This window comes from Papio anubis, chromosome 17 (assembly GCF_008728515.1).
Source record: "Papio anubis isolate 15944 chromosome 17, Panubis1.0, whole genome shotgun sequence".
Taxonomy (NCBI): Eukaryota; Metazoa; Chordata; class Mammalia; order Primates; family Cercopithecidae; genus Papio; species Papio anubis.
Genome location: NC_044992.1, coordinates 52,820,559 through 52,844,382, shown reverse-complemented (window position 1 = coordinate 52,844,382; position 23,824 = coordinate 52,820,559). Strand labels below are relative to the sequence as shown.

At 38.0% G+C, this 23,824-nt stretch overlaps 1 protein-coding gene and 1 pseudogene across 10 annotated transcripts in view; both read left to right on the top strand.

Annotated features, from left to right (window-relative positions):
• Window positions 1–23,824, top strand: part of NSF (N-ethylmaleimide sensitive factor, vesicle fusing ATPase) — a 160,206-nt gene that overhangs the window by 112,702 nt on the left and 23,680 nt on the right. For 9 of the 10 annotated variants that reach the window (XR_002517891.2, XR_002517890.2, XM_021928364.2 and 6 more), the window contains 3 exons: window positions 3,622–3,755; window positions 15,616–15,682; window positions 17,922–18,001. Coding sequence is in view for 8 of the 10 variants with exons in the window: in XM_021928364.2 (XP_021784056.1) it covers window positions 3,622–3,755; window positions 15,616–15,682; window positions 17,922–18,001 (281 nt within the window). In the remaining 2 variants the exon portion in view is untranslated. Of the gene's footprint in view, window positions 1–3,621; window positions 3,756–15,615; window positions 15,683–17,921; window positions 18,002–21,962; window positions 23,590–23,824 lie in introns of those variants that run through there. The other variant, XM_021928367.1, reaches the window with a different exon arrangement.
• On the top strand, window positions 7,141–12,274 carry LOC108582490 (annotated as a pseudogene).

The window sequence follows — 23,824 nt, the reverse complement described above, 5'->3', positions numbered from 1 at the left end:
GGGAGGGAGGGATGGAAGAAGGAAGGAAGGAAGGAAAGGGAAGGGAAGGAAGGAAAGGGAAGGGAAGGAAGGAAGATAGGTCTTGGAGTCAGAGAAGTTGGTACATGCCCCATCTCTGCTGCTAACTTTCTGATTGACTTTATAAACCAGTAAATTTCTCTGGGTCTCATCAAATTTTTCAGAAGAAAGGAAAGAAGGAAGGAAGGAAGGAAGGGAGGGAGGGAGGGAGGGAGGGAGGGAGGGAGGAAGGAAGGAAGGAAGGAAGGAAGGAAGGAAGGAAGGAAGGAAGGAAAAGGGGAAAACTGAAAAAGGACAGGAAAAGCATTCTTGTCCCCACCCTTAGGATTCCCTTTCAAAGGAAGCCAGTGGGTAACTACTCAATCACCCATGACTGGGTTTCTAGGACATCCCCATGTTACATGGCCACTCTATAAGTCAGGGTTATGGCACACTCTAATTGAGTAACTTGTGGAGAGTTGAATAAGAAGAATATTTACTAAAGGAACAGCACCATGTAGGAAAACCACAAGCCATGGTGCAGCATTCAGTATCCCAGGGCTACTAAGGAAGCAAGGGGAGAGGAGCCATAATTAGGATCTGGAGAGAGAGAGAGAAAGCTGACAGTAGAGGATCTCCTGATAGAGGCTACCACTTTCCTTAGATGAGGAGAAGTCAGTCCCAGGCTACCCAAAGGGAGAAAACCAGGGCAATCAGTGACACAATCGCAGTCTCTTATCGCCTCCCTTCAATTACCTGATGGGTTTCCCATTGGCCAAACCCAACTGGAAGCTGGAGGGCAAGGAAATCCCCTGGTGTAGATGGTAGAGGTCAGGCACACGGCAGAGTGAAAACAGAGCACATCTGGAGAGGCAAATAGCCTGGGTGACAGAGCGAGACTCCGTCTCAAAAAAAAAAAAAAAAAAGTTAAAGGAAAAACAGCATTTTTTAAAAGCCCTTAAGCACATTCTAGAAAATTGAATTCTTTCCCATTTTTAACCTTGTTCTTGATCTGAAAATAGTAATCCAGTCTATGTACCAATATTATGTACAAATTAAAATTCTCTTGGGGTAGAATGTTACTGAGGAATGATAGTAACTAGTTTTCTTGTAGGATTATATCTGTATTTCTGTGGCACTTAATACACTGAATGATGCCACATAGCTTCAATTAAATAAATATTTACTGAGTACTTGCATTTTAGTCATTCAACTAGTTGCTGGGGATACAAAGACATTCAAGTATTCATTCAGTCTGGTCATGAACAAAGGCAGTGTAAAGAAATTCCTGACTACAGTGTGTGTGTGTAAAGTTGTGTGAATATAAGTCATTTTGCATAGGGGTGGTCGAGAAAACTAGAGATGATATTTAATCTAGGCCTTGAAAGACCAGTTAGGATTTTACTGAGTAGACAGACAAAAGGGGGAGAACATTCCATTCACAAATAATTAATTTACAGTTATAATTAGTATGACAGCAGAAAAGTTCAGTGAGGCCCCATGACAAGGGAACCTAACTACCTTTAAAGATCTGGGGGGTGAGAGCTCCCTGAGAGAAACATATTAAGCCATAACTTGACCAGTGAGGAGACTCTGGCCAGGCAAAGTCATTGGGGAAGATGTTTGAAGCAGAGCATGTAAGTCCTGGGCAGGAAGGAGCTTGAAACAGAAAGGGAGATTGTCCTGACATGAGACTGTAGAAGCAGACAGAATCCAGTTCATATAAAACCTTGTAGGCCATGTTAAAGATTTAGACTATCTTAGGGGCAATGGAAAGCCATTTGTAGGATTTTAAGCAGTGAAGCCACATCATCATGACTGCTTTATGATGGAGAATGGATTGGAGGGGCAAAAAGATACAGGAGAGACTATTTTGGTTAGAAGCAGTTGGATTAGCCTTAATGAGAGTCGATTGTGGTTTGAAGCATGTGGAGTAGTGTAGATGGAGATAAGTAGACTAATTAGAAATATTTAGGAGATAGAATAAAAATGACCACATTATTATTGTCAATCATAATTAAGCTAACATTTTTTGAGCCCTTGCTATTTGCCAGTCACTCTACTAGCACCGTGCACATACTATCTATTTAAACCCCACTTAAGTCCTCCAAGGGTCGATGCTGCTGTTGTCTCTATTTTGTAGGTGGAGAAGCGGAAACTTAGAAATATTTGTTAGGTTGGATGTGGGCAGAGGTATCAAACATGACCCCCTGGGTTCTGGCATACACAGCCCGGTAAATGATGCTGTTTACTAAGATTGGGAACACTAATGGAAAGCAGATTTCTGGAAGAAAGTTGATGAGTTCAGTTTTGAACATGTTAAATTCAAGGGTCATATAGGAGAAGTAAATCGGAAATGTTGATCTGCCTGCCTGTTGGATATGTGGGTCTGGCTGGCAGTAGACTCATGAGTTGTCAGTATATAAAACTGTGGTTGAAGCCATGGGAGTAGATGAAATCACTTACAGTGAGGGTATCGGTTGAGATGAAAAGGAGGACTAGAACTTGTCTCTGAGGCATGTTAACACTTAAGGACTAAACAGAGCAGAAAAATTGATAAAAGAGACTGAGCAAGAGTAACCAGAGAGGAAAGAGGGGAAAGAGAGAATGTGTATTACAGAAGCCAAGAAAAGAAACGTATTTTAAGAAAGAGGGAAATTATGAATTGTATCAAATGCTCCTAAGAGGCTGAAAAAGATACCAAAGTGTTTGTTGGGTTTGATGACATGGAGATCATTTGTGACCTTGATGGGAGCCTGTTCAGTGTAATGGGGCTGGGAGCCATAAGATTTAGTGAGGATGGGTGGGAGGTGAGGAACAAAAGCAGCCAGTGTAAATAATTACATAGGCAAATTCCATTTTGAAGGGAGAAGAAGGTGTAGTGTTGAGGGGTATGATATCCAGAAAGTTTTTTGTTGTTATTTAATAAACTGTCAGATAGACTAGAACATGCTAAAACACTTTTGGAAAGGCCTCGGGGAAGAGGAAGAAGTTGAACATATGGGAGAAAGGAACAATCAGTAATGTCAGGTTCCTGAGAAGATGGGAAGGAAGGTTTGATTGGTTTGTGGTTGAATGAGGGACACAGCTTCCAAAACAGGGAAGGGAAGGCAGGGATGTCTAAGTGTAGGTAAGTTTGTAGATTTGCTTGCCTTTATGAGAAAGCCTGAGTCTTTAGAATTCTAGCTTTTTACATCACATTTACTTCTAATAAGGCAGTTTTCCCCTGCCCCCAATATCAGCTCCTAAGAAGATTGTATTTTTTTGTTAGACAAATGATTTGATAGAACTAATAACGTAAGTACTGATATGCATTTGAATGCATTCTCTTAAGAAGCAAAACCCTTATACTCTGTATATTTTGCCAAAAGTTTGAAAGATTAAGGGTATGTGAGAATGTCAGGAGGCATGTATTTCACCATACTTTTGAGAAATGCTAATTAGTTCGTTAAGTTTAGTTGCTAATAAATAAGAGAAAACATGTCTGCTGTGAAATTGTGTCAGGAAATGTTAATGAGCAACTAGTCAAGACCTCAGTATGTTCTGGATAAAAGTTTAAACTTGTTTTATTTCCCTTTGCTTAGGTTGGCTTTTTTCCCCTGACTTGCTCATGTCTTTATGCAGGCCCTCCTCACAGTGGGAAGACTGCTTTAGCTGCAAAAATTGCAGAGGAATCCAACTTCCCGTTCATCAAGATCTGTTCTCCTGATAAAATGATTGGCTTTTCTGAAACAGCCAAATGTCAGGCCATGAAGAAGGTATCAAGATTTTACTTTCATTTTAATTTCCTATCTCTTAAATGTGTGTGTGTGTGCACATATATATGCCTTTGTACATGTATACATATAAACCCATAGCAACTGTGTCCTTCTCAATTGGAACCAAATTATCAGAATTTGGGGGGAAACAGTGACTGTTTTAGATTTTTTAACTTTGTAATGTATTTTATTGAGTACCTTTACCTTCTAAATTATGCTTTGTTTAATATATATTAAGATTGTTTCATTTCCTAGTTTTGTATCAATTTTATTAAAAGAGTCATAGTTGAAAATGTTTGAATAAAGTGGGACAAATTCATTTAGGATTTTTTAAAGTTCTTTCATTATGGTACAAAGTTGAACTGTTTGGAGTCAATTAAGTTGAGGAAGACAGAGATGTATTAATGGGAAAATAGTCCCAGGAATCCCTACAAAAGGATAGTTTTATATTAGGCAATAATCAGAATCTGCTTGGTAACTTGATGCAGTTCTCATCCATCTTCCTTTCTCCAAGTGCCACTCGTCACCTTCTTAATTAACATGGCCACTTTATACCATCAGTGAAGTTAGAACAGCATAGAATAGAATCCTAGAGCTGAAAAGTCTGTAAGACCATCTGGTCCATCTCTCTCACATTCAAGCAAGTGCCATGCAACAACAACAAAAATCAATGATGAAGACTCTAAATGGCTGTTCCATCTTACTTGTTAGATCATGTTTCCATTGCTCTTCTAATTTTGCATACTGCCAGTCAAGAAATTATTTCTTATATCCATCTGAAGTATTTCTTTTATGTAAATTCTTTTTTTCATGCTTGATCTTTTATAGATATGAACTGACTGTGTAAGTCCAAGAAATGCGGGAAAATCAGAATGAGGTGAAAGAATCTTGAGAATTGAAGTGCTACCTAGTAAAGACAGCTCAGGGTTTTCTTTTAAGTTGCTCTTAGGTATTCGCTCTATAAGGATATAGGGTAGAATTCTTCGGTGTTTCTTTGGGAAAGAGACTGAGGAGGAGAAATAGATTTAAAAGGAAGATGACTCCCAAAAAATGTAAGCTTGAAAAGCTAGTCTCTTGTTTGTGCAGGTGGCAGAAAATTGCACAGGGTACTTCAGATGGATGGAGGAAGCAGAACTTGTAGCAGGATTCCAGGCATAAACACTGAAGAGTCCAGAGAAATACATAAAAATCTTTGAAATTGAGTGTGAAAGAGAAATATTGCCAGACTCAAAAAGAACTTATAATATCATATTCTGTCTCTGAGGTGAAACCAGTAGTATCTGTCCTTCCCAGGAAAATCTGAATAGAATAATGGGGACCAGTAATTTCCCTAGAGTAGGTAGGGCTGTTTTTCTTTGTTTTTTTGTTTTCCCTTTGATGGGAACCCTTAACCCACTTCTTCTGGTAAAAATTTAAATAGCAGCCCTTGAAATCTGTAGCTGTTGAATGTCCCATTTATTTATTGAATAGCTAATTCTATTTGCATTTTCCTAAATCATCTATTCCTGTGTTTTTTCAAAAGTAGTAGTCAGCTTTGCAGATGGTAAATTACTCCATTGCTTTCCACCAGCTGCCAGCTTCTACCTCAGATATACTCTGAGATGTGGGTGGATGGTCCTAGTTTTTCTATAAAGTTTTTTAAAAGTACTTTAGGCTTCTGCAGATCAAAGCTACTTTGTAAGTGTGAGATATTATCATTTTTATTATTTTAATCTCTTGCAAATTGACTTGAAGGGGGAAGGTAATATGTGCTGATTTTAGAGGCTTAAATGGTTAAATTAATGGCTTAATAACTTATGATTTAATCTTCAAATTGTTGAAGCCTTTCAAGGTAGAGTTTTAGATGAGTGGAAGGCTAGGGAGTATAAAAATAAGTGTCCATACAAGCTTATTCAAAATTGTTTTAATTCGTGATTCACTGCCCGGATCATCTATGCACTCTTAAACTTATAAAAAATATTTCTGCTTCAGCAGTATAATAAATTTATATTAGAATTTTTGGTTTTCCTTGGGGGAAAACTACTATTCTTTGTAATTAAAGTTCAGAAAAGAGAAAAGAATGAAGCATAGGTGTCTTGGAAATATATTAGGAATATTACAAAATCTTTCCCTGCAAATAGTTTTCACATTGTTACCTAATGATAGGTTGACAAAAGCCTAAGGGCTCAAACCAGTCTAAAGATGCTAAGTCTTCCAGGTTGTTTTTGAAAATGAAATGTAAATGTCATTCTTTAGTATAAGTTCTAGTCTACCTCCCACTACTGTTCTTGCCCCTCCGTTTTTAGTGTGAGGATGGGAAGATGTTTTAATTTTTTTCAGAGCACAAATAATTTATAAAGTTTTGTATTTCTGGAGAAAATACCTTTCTTTTGTTGTAAGTGCAAAAAATAAGGTAGCTTTTTCTAATTACAGAAATAATTTAGAAAATACAAGAAAGAACAGAAGAAAATAAAAATAAATTCATATTTGTCCTTCAATTCTCTTTACCACTCAGACACGCATATACACATGAACACATTTACCCCTCCCTTATATATTGGGAATGACATTGAAACATACTGGTGTAAACTTGTTTTTTTCACTTAAAATATTATGAACTTTTTTCAGCGTAACTAAAGCTTATCTGAGTATTATTTTAAATTAATAGCTGTCTAATATCTGAACAGTCCCTTTTTTGTTGGACCATTAGATTGTTTCCAGGTTTTTTTCATAATTATAAATAATATGTGTGTCAAAGAGTTATCTAAACTCCCAAGGTCATTGCAGCAGTATTCACAGTAGTGGAATGGAATCAACCTGAATGTCCCTCAGGATGAATGTCCCTCAGGATGAATGGATAAAGAAAGTGTGGTACATATACACTGTGGACTATAACACAGCCATTTAAAAAGAATGAAATCCTTGTCATTTGCAACAACATGGATGAAGGAGCTGGAAGACATTATGTTAAGTGAAAGAAGCCAGGCACAAAAAGTCAAATATCACATGTCCTTATTCATATATGGGAACTAAACAATTGAACTCACGGAGGTAGAGTTAGAGTGATGGTTATCAGAGGCTGGGAAGGGTAGTGGGGATGGGAGAATAAGGAGGAGATAGTCAATGGGTATAAAAATACCGTTAAATAGAAGTAATAAGATCTAGTGTTCAACAGCACAATAAATTAACTATACTTAAAGGCGTGGTGGTTCACGCCTGTAATCCCAGCATTTTGGGAGGCTGAGGTGGGAGGATCACGAGGTCAGGAGTTCGAGACCAGCCTGACCAGCATGGTGAAACCCTGTCTCTACTAAAAATACAAAAATTAGCTAGTTGTGGTGGCACACGCCTGTAATCCCAGCTACTCGGGAGGCTGAGGCAGGAGAATTGCTTGAACCCGGGAGGGGGAGGTTGCAGTGAGCCGAGATCACACCCCTGCACTCCAGCCTGGGCGACAGAGCGAGACTCTGTCTAAAAAATAAAATTATGTATAGTTCAGGGAGAGGGTGTGGTGGCGGTGGCAATGGCAGGGAAAGAGTTGGAGCAGTGCCAGTGGCAGGCGAACAAGGTGACGGAAATCATGCTTAACAATTTCAACAAGATCCTGGAGCATGATGGGAAACTGGCCAAACTGGAGCAGTGTTCAGACCAACTCCTGGATATGTGCTTAGCCTTCAGCAAGACGACAAAGACCCTGGTCCACACGAAGTGCTGGGAGAACATCCATTGCTGGATCTGCTTGGGGCTAGTGGTGGGTGGTGGCCTGTTCATCATCCTGATTGAGTGGCTGGCCATCTTCTTCCCTCGGAGCAGTGACACCAGTAATGCCCCATGGACCAGGATGCAGATACCACCTCAGGGCCTGGGGACTGACTCAGCTGGTCCTGAGGGAGAAGGTGGCTGCTCTGGCCAGTTCTGATCTCCAGAGAACCTTGGTGTTTGCTCTACCCTGACCCACCCCAATGAGTGCCAAAAGGCAGCCCCAATGTGTGCACCCCTGCATTTCCTGTCATGTCACAGACTGGCCTTCGAGGGCACGCTGCTGTACTGGCCATGCGGGGCCAGCCCCACCTGAAGCTCAGTAAAAGCTGTTGTTTGATTTTTTTAAAAAATTATATATAGTTCAAAATAACTACAAGAGTGGAAATTGAATATTCCTAACAAAAATAAATGATACATGCTTAATGAGTTTCACAACTACCCTTATTTGATCATTACATGTTTTATACTTGTATCAAAATAGTGCATGTACTCCATAAATATGTATAGTTATTATGTAGCCATAATAACTAAATCTTAAAAATTTATATAAAAACAGTATTCCATAGGACTACCAAACTAGGGAAATTACTGCCCCCATTTATTAGATTTTTCTTCACTAGAGTAGCATAACATGACAGAGAATTTGGGCTTGCTCAGCTCTCCACACTGACCAGCCGAATGACCTTGGATACGTCATTTAACCTATAAGCCACTGTTTTCTCTTCTGTCAAATGAAGATAATAACTGCATTGTAGGGTTATTGTGAGAATTTGATGGTAATTTCTGTAAAGTATCACACAGTGCCTGGGATATAATATAAAATCAATGAAGTGTACTGGTTATTTTTACTTATTCTTATACATACGTTTTTTATTATTTCCTTACGACAAATTCTCAGAAGTGTGATTGCTAAGGTAAAAATGTTAGTATTGTAAAGATATTTGATACATAGTGCTATCAAAACTCTTAGGTAAAAAATACTCTTGGTTTTATAAAGCCTACCCCTTCAGAAATTTGTGATAGTTTACACCTGTAGCCGCATCATATAAGAGTATGAGTTTCTTGGGATTCTCACCTGTTTTTGATATTATTAAAATATTTTTGCCAGTTTGATAGGCAGAAGGTTAGCATTTAATTATTTCTTTAGCTACATTTCAATGACTAAATGCTCACATTTAAAGATTTTTCGAAATGTTTTGCAATGACAATAGTCTGTGAAACTCAGAAATATGTAACACATTAATTTTTGTTAAAGACTTGTGGTCTGAATTAGTTAATTCATAGAGCATCTTTACATACCATTTGATTACTTAAACCAACAGGTAAGAGTTTTTGTTAGAGAGGGCTGTTAGGCTTGCTTTAATGAGTACATGAGATTTTATTATAATTATACTATTGCCTCTTTTTCACAAATGGATGGTGCTAAAATACATGAAAGTAGTTTATTCTCAATTAATTTAAAATTCACCTTGTACTTCTCTTAATTTGCTTATTAGTGAATCCTTTCTCCATGGATAAACTCCTCAACACTGCTGAAGTATGTATGAGGTATTGTCCTCACATTCTGGGGGGTATACCATATGTTCCATTAAGATATTTGAAGTATTCACAGACCTTCCCCTTCTCCCCTATTTTATGTTTGCTTCCCAAACTTCATTCTATTTTAAAATTTTAATTCCTTTGTCCATTTTTGCATCAATACTTTTTAAAAAATCTATTTTACTAGTTCTATTCGTGCCATTAAATGAACAAAAGAAGAAAGCAGAATTTGATTTTAGCTAATTACCTCATCTTGATGCTTTCTGAGTATACAATCAGTAGAGACGAAATAGAACAATCAGATAGAACTAAATTGTTTGAACAAAACTAAGTAAAACTACCAGTGATTTATAAAACTGTACCCATTAATAACATGATATAGTCTTATTTTCAAAGGATTGAAAATTAATGGAAGAAATTTTCCTTTCCACTAGCTTTGCAAGAAAGAAATAATCTTCTTTGAATATCCTCCTGTAAATCCCACTGCAAATTGTAGTCTGCACAGAACAGAATCATGATGCCTAATCCTTCTCTTTTCATGGTTTAGTCTATACAAAGAGCAGAGCTGGAAATGGGATCTTTTGACAGCAGTTACTAAGCAACAGAATTTGGGTGTTTTTGGTTAACATCCTAATATATAATGTAGCTGATTTGTTGAAGTTTGTGCATGTATTAACTGAGAGAAGTGGGCACTCCGGAAGTGACTACAGGTCCCTGTGTGGCGGGGGGCGGGTGGGTATTTGTTGTTGTTTTGTTCAATACACTGTGTCTTTTGGCACTTGTATCTCTTTGGCATAGAAAGGAGGCTGGTGCAGAACTTTCAGACCTTGTGACTTTTTATATTATTAAGCATACCCTTCTCTGTGGCTCACAATATGTGAAAATGTAAGATTTTTTTCCTGAAAAGCAGGGAGAACAAATAAAGGATTTTAAGGTCATTCCAGGAAGCTTTAGAGCTTTGCCAAAAGTTTAGGTCCACTTCCTGAGGCAGTTTCATTAGCAGACAGCTAATGTTTGCTTGGTCTACTCCCAAGTTATTTTTAGAAACTAGAGATTATTACTGATAGGGCCCATTTGAATTTGCTCATTTACGTTTTTATATGCTACCAAATATGATTAGAGTATGCTTTTAACTAATCACTGACAGATTTACTGCATTAGGGATTTTCTAAGCCATCAGATTCCTACAGTCATCAGATTTCCACTAACTAGTTACTTCACGCCAAGCTCTTCAGAATTGAGATGAACTCTTTCAGCCCCCAGAAGAACCAGAGTGTTTGGCTTTGCTTACCTAAGAGCACTAAAGAGGTCCCAGAGGATGGAGGGCTGAATCTCCTGAGAGCATGCTTGTCGTGGCTTGTGATCCTGAAAGGCTGGGATTAATGGAACGAATGCTGGCGTGCTCCCATTTGCACTTGTGTAGACTCTGGAGCCCATAGCTGCTGCCCCTCTCCCACACACAGGTGGCTCCCCACTTGTCTGAAGATCCCAGGAGTGGGCTCTGGGTCTTAAGAGCTTGCCATGTCCTTGAGCACCATATTCAGACCTGCCTCTAATCCCTGTGTGGCAAGAGCCCTGCTTCTTGTGTCCCTGAGTCTCACGGAGTGCGTGTGGCATACTCTTGCCTTAAGCCCAGGCTCCCCACACACTTGGTTGTCTCTCGTGCCCTTCCAGCCTGTGTCATACCTCCACCTTTGCATGCAGGAGAGGTTACAGTTTAATATGATGATCTCATTACATGCACAGGTGGACATAATGGGCTTCTGTGTTTTCTAGAGCTGCTCTTCTTTAGAATAGACCTCTCGTTATTTCATGAGACACAGGCTGACTGATGCCACTCTTTCCCACATTGTTTCCTTCTTCAGTTCTTCCTGTTTTTTTTTTTAATTTAGCCTTCTCTTTCAGACTTCCCACCTAACTCTAAGACCCTATAATACGTTGATAATTTTATCTGTTCTACAGGAAACTTCCTAATAAAACTAGGCTGACTATGCATTCTTAAGACTAATTTTCGGGGGGAATCTGTAAGATACGGTCCTTACCTTCTTACCTCCAGCCTCAGCCCTCCTGGCATCTTCTGTGTTGGGGCATCTTTGGATCTAGCGCAGGCACTGTGTTACCTGCTGTGTGCTATAACTGATGGTGAGTTTGGCACTTCAGTTGTACTAGTCTGACTAGGGCAGTTTGTACAGTTGTACTTTTCTTGCATCTTTCTTTCCCGTACCTCTCCTCCTTTCGGGGTTATCTAGCTAAAGTTGTGGTGCAGCTTCCCGGCTCAGTATGTAAATATCTCACTTAGATTTTACTATGGCAGCTAACCTCATGTACTTGCCAGCCAACTCTGAGTATCTTAGAATTCTGCTGGGGCCTGGGCCAGAAAGGGTGAAAGGGACTAAGGGACGTAGGAGACTAGGCAGAAATTGTGGATCCTGGGAAGAGTTATGAGCACAGGTTACACTAGTGACTAGATAAGGAAGAAAATGGACATGTGAGAAGAGAAAGGGGTGTGTGCATGTGTATTTAAGTTAGAGCACAGTAACTACCCAGAGGAGTTTCAGTTGACTGGTTACCTGAAACTAGTCAGGTTACAACTGGAATTGCACAGCCTTCGTCATGGTCAGTGTGTTAATAGAGCTCTGTGAGTGCACCTCTCCCTCTTGATAGTAGTTAGTACAGAGACCAACTGCAAAAAACAAAAACAAACGTCACTGCTTGATATTAAGTGACTGCTGTATTTTTCCTCTCAAGTGTTATGTGTAGGCCATGCAGTCAACTGTGAAGTGATTTGAAATGCTTTGTGAATTACAATATCTGAGATAAGTTGGTGAGACTACATATTATGTAGGAAGTCATCATCAGTTTAGACCTAAGCAATGTCCTGAGTAAGGTCCTTGCAGCCATATAAGCTGTACCTTGTTTTGAGAAGGAAAAACATAGAACTACTGCAACCAGCCAGGCTGTGGTGTCCCAGGTGCCTGTGACTCTAATTCATGATCTCACAGCCTGGTGGTCAGAGTTATATGCTTACATCAGAGCTTTTAGTAGAATTCTGAAATATGTTTTGAAAAGCAAAGCATTATTGTCAGTGATTCCTTAAAATTACCTGAGTTTATAAGATACCACATTGACTACCCTGTTGGTTCTGTCTTCAAAAAAATAGCAAAGAACCAGCCAGGCGCGGTGGCTCAAGCCTGTAATCCCAGCACTTTGGGAGGCTGAGATGGGCGGATCACAAGGTCAGGAGATCGAGACCATCCTGGCTAACCCGGTGAAACCCTGTCTCTACTAAAAAATATAAAAAACTAGCCGGGCGAGGTGGCGGGCGCCTGTAGTCCCAGCTACTTGGGAGGCTGAGGCAGGAGAGTGGCATAAACCCGGGAGGCGGAGCTTGCAGTGAGCTGAGATCCGGCCACTGCACTCCAGCCTGGGCGACAGAGCGAGACTCCATCTCAAAAAAAAAAAAAAAAAGCAAAGAACCGCTGTAGAACTGCTTCTGAGCTTTTCAGTTGTCTTGAATGTAGCAACTCAAAACCAAAAGGAGCCATCATTATGTATCAAGAGACAGAAATAAATACTCTATTCTCATTTTCTCTTTTTCTGTGTTTGGGGAGGAGGAGATAAAACACCCTTCTCTTCTTGCTCTTTAAATGTACTCATGATCCATTCTCAAACCAGCTTCACCTCTGTGTTTTATTTCAGTTGCCAAATCAGGAAGGATCCTTGACTACAGTTTTCTTTTTCATCACCACACCCATTCATTCACCAAGTTCTTTCAGTTCTTCCTCCTAAACATCTCTAGATTCTATCCACTTACCAGCGCACCCACTCCCTGGCCACCATCATTTCTCACCTGGAATTCCACAGTCTCAGTTAACTTTTATTCTTCTCTAATGTTTTTCTATACAATCAAAAAAATATTTCTAAAACATAAGCCTGACATGTCAGTCCATTGCTTATAATCCTTTAGTGGCTTTTTATTACCTTTACAATAAAATTTTAACTCATGAAATTTGTAAGACTCTTTACGTCCAAGTTCCTTCATCACCTCTTCTAATTCATCTCGCCTACCACTCCACTGACATTGACACCAACACCACTTTATTTTAATTCTTATTGACCGTTCCTGCAGTGTCCCTGAATGTTCACATCTCTGTGTCTCCTAATTTTCAGTATACTCTCCTTAGAACACTTTCTTCCACCCTTTCCACTGGTTAACTGTTGTTCATGCTTCAAGTCTCAGGTTAAGTATCACTTCCTAAATTTAGGAGACTGTCCTGTCTCCCTAGGTCCATTTAAGAGTCAAGATAGGCTGAGTTATGCTGCATTAAAGAACAACCCGAAAATCTCAGTGGCTTAACACAACAAAGTTTATTTTTTATTCACCTACTATATCTCCATCATGGCTGAGACAGTGCATTCTGTTCATTATATTTTCTCAGAGACTCAAGCTAATAGTTAATGGGAGACCCCATCTTACATGTGATTCCATGATAGCCAAGGCAGGAAAAGGAATGTGGTGAATCATGCAGTGACTCCTAAGGCTTCTTTCAGAAAGGGGTATATTTCCCTCGTATTTCATTAAGTAAAGCAAGCCCCATAGTTATGCCTAACTTCCAAGGCACTGGGGAAATACTGCCTACCCTGTGCCCCCATATCATCTTGTATTTCCCCTAGCCTAATAATGTCATGCTTTATTATAATTACATGTGACTTGCTTCCCCAACTCTAACTTTTGTGAAAGTAGGATCATTTTTGTCTTATTTATTATCCTCTGCAGTGCCTTCGTTAATGTAAGAATTCAAAAATATTTGTTGAGTGAGTGAATGAATAAGGCAGCACTCCAAGACTCAGTCCTTAGGCCTTTTTTCTTCTTCTACCATTTCTCCTTGAAGATCGCATCCTTTGTGATGGTTTCAGCAGTCCTGAGAGTGATTTCCATTCCCTGACTTCAATCAGATATCTCCAACTTCTCACTCAATATTTCTACTTGAATTTAAAATGCATAAATTTATTCTTTTAGTAAATACCTCTTAATTACTCTCTAATAAGGCATTATATTAAATGATATGAGGATACAGAGGTAATTAAGACAGTACTTGCCATCTGAGGGCTTGCAATCTAGTATAATACAAGAACAGTACAATGCATCAATAATATATACACGTAATATACAAAATCCTGTGCCAAAGGAGAAGACAAGTGATTTATGGCAAGATTGAATTGAAACTTGTATTCAACCATTGAACCTATAGAGCAGACATCATTACTGAATTCTGTTCTGTGCTGGGCACTAGACGTAACACGAACAGAGTAAAGCTTTTATCCACCTCACGGTGCAGTGGGGAGACAGATAGCTTAGGATGAAAGGATAGATGGGGTTTAGACAGAGTGTAGGAGGGTGATTAGGGGGTAAAGGGATGGTGCATAGGAAAGCATTTTCACCAGAGGGGTTGACCTGATTAAATATCTGAAGAAATTGTCCGTATTTATGCCAGGAAAGATGTAAGGAAGGAACTGAATCAAGATGGTCACAGTGAGACTCTATTATGGTAACATTTCTTAATTGTTAGGAATACTTTAAAAACCAAGTATACACAGGTTGTTTTTAAACCTAACATGAAAAATAATATCGTGAGTTTGATTTTATTTCTGTACCTAATTATAAATCTTCAATGGTTAAAAGATACCCAGAAAGGAATATATGCCATTCCAAGCAAGATGTTGGTGTGGGTGGGGATAGGGTTTACTATCTTGATGTACTGAGCTTGGTTATCAACCAGAGAGACTGGGCTGGGATGCAGAAACTAATTCTTACTCATGACACCAATGCGATTTCCTGAGCCCCACCTATAGTCTCTGGAATAGGACCTTCATTTCCAAAAAGGCTAGTCTCAAGGCCTTGAGTACTTCTATTCAACTTGCAGTTAAGCTAATTCTTCTATCTGATTTGAAATTACTGCATCCTTGCCAGGCTAAAACAGTTCCTTCACTGCTTAATTTCATTCTCATTTCCTTGTCCATCTTAAGACAGTGCATTCATATCTATTGTCTAGTTTTATACGTACATCTATCTGATCCTTCATACTCAACCTTTAATTCTTTTGTAAACTCTTTTACCATTACGGTCTGATTTGAGTTGACAGAATTCTGATCTTTTGGTGTTATTTCTGCTTAACAGAGCCACAATTCCTACAGACAGTAAAATGACATCCAGTTTTATTTTACACCTTTCTTATGGCTCCATCTAGCTCTTGTGTCCTGCAGGACACTAAAGTCCTGCTCCTGACACAGATACCAGAGACCAGTGTGATAGAAGTGTTGGGACGTGTCAGTTGATTAATGATCAGCTAGTCCCCAGCATGCCCAGGTGTGACACACACAGCTGTTAGTGCTGAAAACAGCCTTAGCCTGCTCTCTCTTCAGCTGTGATCCAGTTGTGTCAATTCTAATTTATTATAGTCCAAAGTGTTGCTGTTTTCCTGTGCTTTGTTTAGTATTGCTCAAGAAATAACTAAACTTCTTGGAACTTGTCATAACTATGGAGGACAGTGAGATAATAAATGACTTTGTTTTCTTTCAGATCTTTGATGATGCATACAAATCCCAGCTCAGTTGTGTGGTTGTGGATGACATTGAGAGATTGCTTGGTGAGTCCTAACTTCTGCTGTTGTATTATCTTTGCCACATTACAGCTAATATCTCAAAAGTTACAAGAGAAAATTAACAGGTATTTATAAACTGTAGAGCAATAGAAATACCTTTCTTTGTCTTATAAGGAAATATAACATCTCTTAAATAGCTGACATCAGTGATAGTATTCGTTTTAATATGCCCTGTGACTATTAACAACATTATAAACTGCTTTCTTGTAAGGGCCCACGTCTCATTTTGTATCCTCCAGTGTGCGCTTGCCATAGTAAATGATTAATAATTTTCATTGATGGGTATATCTGTTATTTAGGACCTCTGAGCTGCCTATAGCTCAGAAATCCACTTGTGAACTTTGACAGAGCTAATGAAAGAAGGGTTTAGGATCACAGTGAAATCCGCAAATTCACTAAAACACTAAGGGCAGAAGTTGTAAGCTCTCTGCACCTCAGTTTCTGCTCTTACAAAACAGAGACTATAATCCCTCTCTTGCTTACCCCACAGAGTAATTGTGAAGACAAAAATGGGATAGTAAATATTGAAAAAATCTTGTAAGTTAAAAGTGCTCTATAGTAATTTTTAAAATATGTATTAAATATCTCCTGTGTTGAAGTGCACTCCTACAGGATACAAACATGAAAAAGACTTGGTCCTGGCACTTAACTCATAAGAAATAAACGGCAAGGAAGTGCCAGAAAGTTGTTGCTAATTTAATTTCACTGTAAAATTAAATCAGTCTGACATAAATTCATTACAACAATGGCTCAGGAAGGGGTAATAAACTCTATTGAAATAGAAACCCACCTGGTGACTTAATAACATCTGAAAATACTACCCAGTGTCTGAATAATCCCTTCTTCCTTAAGCTGTCCATAATGCTGTAGTCATGATTTCAAGCTAACTCTTCTTACTGCATTTTTCCCATCATTTTCAGACTTGCTTTTGGTCCTCTGTTATTTATTTTTTTAAGTTTTGGCAGTGTTTGTTATAAAGCAAAGCTGGTGTATCTGTGAGGTCTCCATAAATTGATAGTGGGTTTTGGGTCTCCTAGGTTTGATACATCTCAGCCCAGTTTATGGGATGATTTCTTTAAAAGTTTTTAGGCACAAACTTATAGCTCTGTGTAAATTCCTTTATCTTGACACAATTGAGGTGTGTGGTCATAGCAACACTACCATGTCAGAAATGTGTGCCCTCTGAGTACATTTCACCGGTATGAATGGTTATCATCTGTACATGCTTGCTCATTTATTCAACAAGCACTTGCTGAGCCCTTCCTCCTCTGGTAGAAGTGTTAGAGTCTCAGAAAAAGAAGATGCTGCATGTCTTTATAACATATGTTGGCAAATGTTAATGCAAAGTAGAATGTGCCATGTATTTTGGATATTCTGGTTTTTATTTATTTATTTTTATTTTCCTTCCCACTGTTCTCATCTGGTAGACAGTCTAAAAATGGAGGGATCAGTTTTGACCTCAGGGGCCTGAAAGTAGCTCTAAGCACAGGGCAGGGGTGCATATGCAGTATGCAGAGAAAACTAAGCAGGTGGCATTTACGCTGAATCTTGAATTATTGGTAAATGTTTAACAGGTAGGATGTTCTCTTAGAAAGTTATCTGTTCCTTACCATCTGAGGGCCAATCTTAGTGGTTCTGCCATTGTTTCAGTTTTATTGAAATTCCTTATTTTCCCCTTTGCCCATTTTCTAACATCATGTTTTAGTATCAGTGTACTGAACTGCCATGGTTTGCAGTAACTTCTTAGAAATGCTTGGTAAATACACCTGGGATTTTTTTTCCTCTAAAATAATCCCAGGAAAAAAGTCTACATGAACTCAAAGTGAATATTTAGAAGCTTTTTCAAAACATTTATAGAGCCGAGTACAGTGGGATTATGGTAACCTATAATCCCAGCTAACTGGGAGGCTGAGGCAGGAAGGTTGCTTGAGCCCAGGAGTTCAAGATAAGCCTGGGCAACATAGCAAGACCCTGTCTCAAAAAAAAAATTACAGATAAGTGTTCTTATATTTTAAGCATTTAGGTTATTAGAGATATTTTTTCTTATTATAAATAGTTGTATGACTGTTATTTGAGACTGTTTACTCTTTAAAAATTTTTTTCTTTTTCTATATGTATTCTGCTTATGTAGGGACTGTTTACTTTTGATTCAAAAAAGAAACTGAATGTTTGGAATATGTACATGTGAATCAAATCCCTAAACATAATAATATTTCTTTTCCAGATTATGTCCCTATTGGCCCTCGATTTTCAAATCTTGTTTTACAGGCTCTTCTCGTTTTACTGAAAAAGGCACCTCCTCAGGTAAAATACTACTACTGATATGGAATATTTTAACAAAGGGTTTTTCAGTAAATTGCATATAATGATGCAGTCTCTAAATAAGCAGGTTATCATAAACATAAAATTCTGTTGTTGAAAGGATTTTGAAAGGTCATCTGGTCTTGACTTCTGCTTAAGGTAAATTATTTTCTCAACATAATTTTTCCATTCCTTTTCTGAAGAAATCAAAATCCCACAGTTTCTGTGTGGGATCCAACAATTAGCATTGTATTTTGTTGTTCTGTAAGTTTCCCACCACATTACAGATCCCTACCACCTCCAACTCCCAAGGGAGATTATGCTATTAATAGAGAAGGCATTGAATGTGTTCCCATTTGTTTCATTTATAATTTCATGGGTTTTCCTAAAAATTTGTTTATGGGGATATTTAAGTTTATTTTCTTTGGGCAGTTAAAAAAAAAAAACTATTTTTAACAGATGATCTGGAGTTATTTTTCTTGGGTCATGTGGCACTTTTGAGGAGTGAATTTATAGCCAGGATCTTGGTTCCTGTGGTTGCATTTTTACTGATGTGGCTATTAGAGACTTGTGATTTTGGTAGGTTAACAAATTTAAAACCAACCTATGAAGATTGGTTAAATATGTTAATTATGTAGAGGCTGCCAGAGCATGTTTGGCTGTGTCACAAGACATGAGTTCTCTTGATTGATTCTGCATGCTGTAACCTTGAAAAATGCCAATCAAAGGCAGGTACAAAGCAGTTAAACACTGACTTGAAAAGCATCTTAATGTCTGTATGAGAATCTCATATTTAAAGTCAGAAATAGAAACTAATCTGTAAGGAAAACATTTACTCTTAAACTGGTGAATCTAATTTTTAATTTAACAGTTACATACGTGCGTGTATTTTGCACTTAAAAGTAAAGGACTTGTCTTGGTTTTCCTAGAGTTTTTTTTTAACTTCTAAAATAGTGAGAAGAAACATAACCTATAACAGTCTTGAAAATTTACAACATATATGTATTGTGGAAGGATTTTTAAATCAGCTTTGCATAAACCATCATTCCTAATAATTGGAGTCTTAGCTTATACTAAGGGTGAAGTTAGAGAAATGAGTGTTTTTTCTCTTTCTCTGATTCCTGCAGTATTTTCATAAATAAGTAAACGTATATATCTAAAGTTGCTGAAACAGAAATAATTACCCCCCAATATCTACATATATCATGATTCCTCCAGTATTTTCATAAATAAGTAAAACATATATATCTAAAGTTGCTGAAACAGAAATAATTACCTCCCAATATCTACATATATCATGATTCCTCCAGTATTTTCATAAATAAGTAAAATATATATATCTAAAGTTGCTGAAACAGAAATAATTACCCCCCAGTGTCTACATATATCATGCACACACAAAAAAACTTTATCATATCAGCATATTAATTTTAAAACCTATTAGAATGTGGGACTTTTTCTAGGCATTTAAATTTATTTCTTAAAATATTTCTTTTTTTAGCTGAAAATAATTTATGCTAAAAGTCACTTGGGAGAAGGAAGAATAACTTCAATGCTGTCTTGTACTTCTTGTTCTTTACATTGTTAAATACTATACACATTGATTTAAACAGAGGTACACCCCCTTGGCTAAGAAGCATTTGTGATCCAAAGTGGATGCTAACAGAAATAAACAGAAACTATTAACGAATGACCTGCCACACTAAGATTTAAGAATAATTTTTTCTGTGTTGTAAAACTTATTGTAAGATTTTTGAGGGAAGGAACATTATCTTATGCTTTTAAATCTCACAGCCTATGGCATAGAGGTTTATACATACGTGATTCACCAATACCTTATCAACAAAAAAATTTTTTTAGTGTCATTTCATTTTAGTGGGCTTAATTAAGGGTTTTTGTATTGCTGGAGTTTATATTTAGACAGGGCATGATAAGAGTGAAAACATTCAAAAATAAGTAAAGTTCAAATGGCCAATAAGTATAAGAAGAGATACTCAACATCATTAGTTGTCAGAGAAATGCAAGTCAGAACCAATAGTGAGATACCACTCACTGCATACCTGCTAGAATGGCTATCATCAAAAAGTCAGATAATGAAAAGTGCTGGTGAAGATGTGGAGAAATTGGAACCTGTATGCACTGCCGGTGAGAATGTTCCTCAAGAGGTTAAGCATAGAGTTACCATATAACCCAGCTATTCCACTGAGTATACACCTACAAGCAATGAAAACGTATGTCCACATGAAAGCTTATATGTGAGTATTCATAGCAGCATTATTCATAACTAAATGTTTATCTTATAAAATCTGGTATATCCATATAATGGAATATTATTCAGCAATAAAAAAGGTAGTACCATACATGCTACAACATGAATGAACTTTGAAAACATGCTAAGCAAAAGGAGCCAGTCAGAAAGACCACGTATTGGATGATTCCAGTTATGTGAAATGTCCAGGATTGGCAGATCTATCAAGACAGAAAGTATATTTGGGATGGCCTAGGGCTGGGAGGGGAGAATGAGAAGAACGAGAGGTCACTGCTAATGGGGATGGAGTTTCTTTTTGGAGTGACAGAAATGCTGGAAAACTGATTTTGGTGGTGTTGTGTCTATCTGTGAATATACTAAAACACTGAATTGTACACTTTAAATGGGTAAACTGTGTGCTCTGTGAATCATATCTCAAGCGGTTATGTTTTTTAGACGTGATTTAGAAGCTACTTAAATGATGAAAGGAGACATAGAGTTAGAAGTGAGGGGTGAGCATCCAAGGTACATGGCCCAGCTTGGGAGAAAAAGGAATTGGATCATTTAAAAAGAACATGGAATGAATGTATCTGAGGACTGAAGAGGAAGAATATAGAAATATGTAAGAAGTAAGAGATGTGGTTGCCTTAGTGATTGGAAATGGCAGGGGTTCTCTCTGAAGGGAACACCATCTGGTCATTAATCAGAATTTGGTGACTCTGACCTGGACTGCCAGATTACCTGCAGTATACATGAATCAGTGGCAGGATAAATTAATATTTGTAGTATTTCTAGTTGGCATATATTTAACAAAATAAAAATGTGCTTTGTCATACCACCTTGCTTTTTAAAATGTTTATATTCTCTCAAGAAAATAAGGGGAAATTTTCAGGCTGATCCAAGTGTCAAGAATATTAGTCATTGTAAAGTGGAAGGATTCACTTTATCAAACCATTAGCATATAGGTTTTTCAGATGTTTTAGTTAAATATTAAAGGTATATTCAGCTAAATATTATAGAAATGCTTAGAGTGGTAGAAAAATATTTATTACTGGTAAGAAAACAGAAGTTGTGAGCATTTTTCTTTAAAAGGAGGAACTACACTTTACACACAATACAGTAATCATATCAGTCACTGAATCCTCAGTTTTGCATTTGTTGAATTTCCAGCTTTCACACAGAAAAATTGTGTGTGCATGTGTGCACATACTCAAATAAAAGAATCCCTTCAGGGGCACTATGTTGTTATGTATCCAGATATTCTCTTTTCTCCTTCCTCCCCTCCCCCACCACCCCTTCCTTCTTGTAAATTGGCTTATTAAAACTGGTTCCCAAGCCCTCCTTTTTTCCCTTTGTGATTGCCTTAGTCTTGGATTTTCAGTGTAGAACTAAAAATTCAAGTCAGATTTCAGTTACTAGGATAATTTTGTTTGAATTTTAAATTTTTCTAAGTAAATGCATAGATTTTTAATGAACCTGGTATTCAGTGGATTTGCTTTAAATTTAGCTGCAGAGTTAATTTCATGATTGATTTATTAGCCCTTTGAAAGTATAAAAAGTGGTATCTGTAGTTCGTGAAGACTGAAAAACATCATCACATTTTGTTTAGCATCTTTTTAAAACCAATTAAAAGCTTTTCTAAAATGGATTGAACAGGAGAAAATAAAACATGTTCCCTAGGTCTTTATTTCAATCAAGTTTCCCTGTGTTCTGCAGGAGAAGAGATCGAGAGGGGATAGAAAAATTGAAAAGGGCTGTCCCAGCAGGGAGCCAAGCCGGAGAAAAGGGCTTCTCTGAGAACTCAGCAGCAGCAGCTAAGAAAGCTCCCAGCCTGCTTCATCTACATGCAGAGTCACACAAGGCATGGGGGTGCTCACCGTCACACAGAGGTTTCACATGTGCTTCCCTGCTGATTCCTGTGAAAAGCTAACAATTGGCTTGGAGGGTAAAAGACCACTGCAGTTCACCCTCCCTGAGCTGGACGTACAATTTGTCCAGTGTTAGGAAATGTCCGGCTTAGCAGTGAGAGGCTTGAAGACACCCCTCCTTCCAGTGAGATTCCTAACGCCGTCTCTTTTACTTGATGACACTGGGGCTCTTTTCAAGTTTTGCAAATTTATGGAAGTTGAGGGGAATGTGCTTTTCAAGATCAGGAGGATGAAAGCCTTGGTCTTAATGTCAAGGAGGAAGCAGTAGTGAGTGGTAAGGCCAGGTAACTCTTCCTGCAGCCTGCAGCACCAGTGGCTTGATTATTTTCCTCATAGATCTCTTCTGCCACCTTTTTTTTCTTTTTGGGAGACAAAGTGTCTGAAAAGGAGCTCCTTGGGCTGTAAAATGACATGATTTCCCAGCTTCCTCAACAAGTGTGAGAGTAGTTAAGCCCATTAACCTCACTGTTTAATGCTGGGTTTGACACTTTTGTGCATCAAACTGGAAAACCTCATCTGTATGTAACAGGGTAACCTTGTAATTTATGGAGGAGCAATCCTTCCTCAGTTCAGTGCTTCCCAACCTTTTTAGATCATGGTGCATATGAAATGGTAACATCTGATGATACACTTGGGTAAGTGGATGAGGCCACTCACAACTGGCCAAGGGTCTGGCCCTCCCGACAGCTGGCAGGGGTTATCTTAGTCCATATATAACTCATGTGAAGCTCAACAGTTGGAAAACTCTTTGGAAACGTTAAACTTTTACAAAAAAAGAATTAACCACTCTAACTTCATAGCAGTATTACTGAAGTAGAACTCAGACCTAACAGTTATTAGTGTTTTGGCTAAATTTTATGATGTTTTTGAGAATAGTAACTTCCTCGCTCCTCTGACACCTAGGAATATTACCTAGTAAGAGAAATACAGCTTAAAGCTTGGAGGACCTAAGGTGTGAACCAACAAGAAACTGTCAGCATTCTCAGGATGGGGACTTGGGCAGACACACTTGTTTCTGCATGAGTTTTGTTTTTAACATCAGCAGTCTCTAGACAACATTGCTTTTCGTGTAGTCCTAACATGACATCTTAGCAGTCTTACTTCAGATATGGTTATTAGGACGTCTTGGTATCTTGATAATATTAAGCAGCTCTTCAGGCTTTGGGTTGCTTTAGTGAAATAAGCAGAAAATGGAAGAGACTCCACATAATGCAGGCCTAAACATGAGTATCTCTCCATCTATTTGTTCGAAATTAACTCTGGCTAATGACTATGATATGACTCAGTAAGATATATAACCACTTTAGGAAAGAGGCTTAGTCATTTTGCCAGACACATTAATTTTAATCCACTGATGTGGTGACTTTTGCATTGGGCTTCATTTCTTTTATTTAAAAAAAAAAAAAAAGAGAAAACTATGACGATTGACAGCTTAGTGGCCTGCTTATTAAGTCACTGATATTAGATGGCTACTATATTTGTAATATTCTCTTTAGGTATACTTTGCTTAGTATAGTAGATTTTCTTGGAAAGTCCTATGTAAATTGAACATGTGTATGTATATATATACATATCTCTGAGGACAAAAGGAAATCTTCAAAGATGTGTGTTCTTGTTTTCTGGACAGAAAGATAGTGAATGTATAGTGAT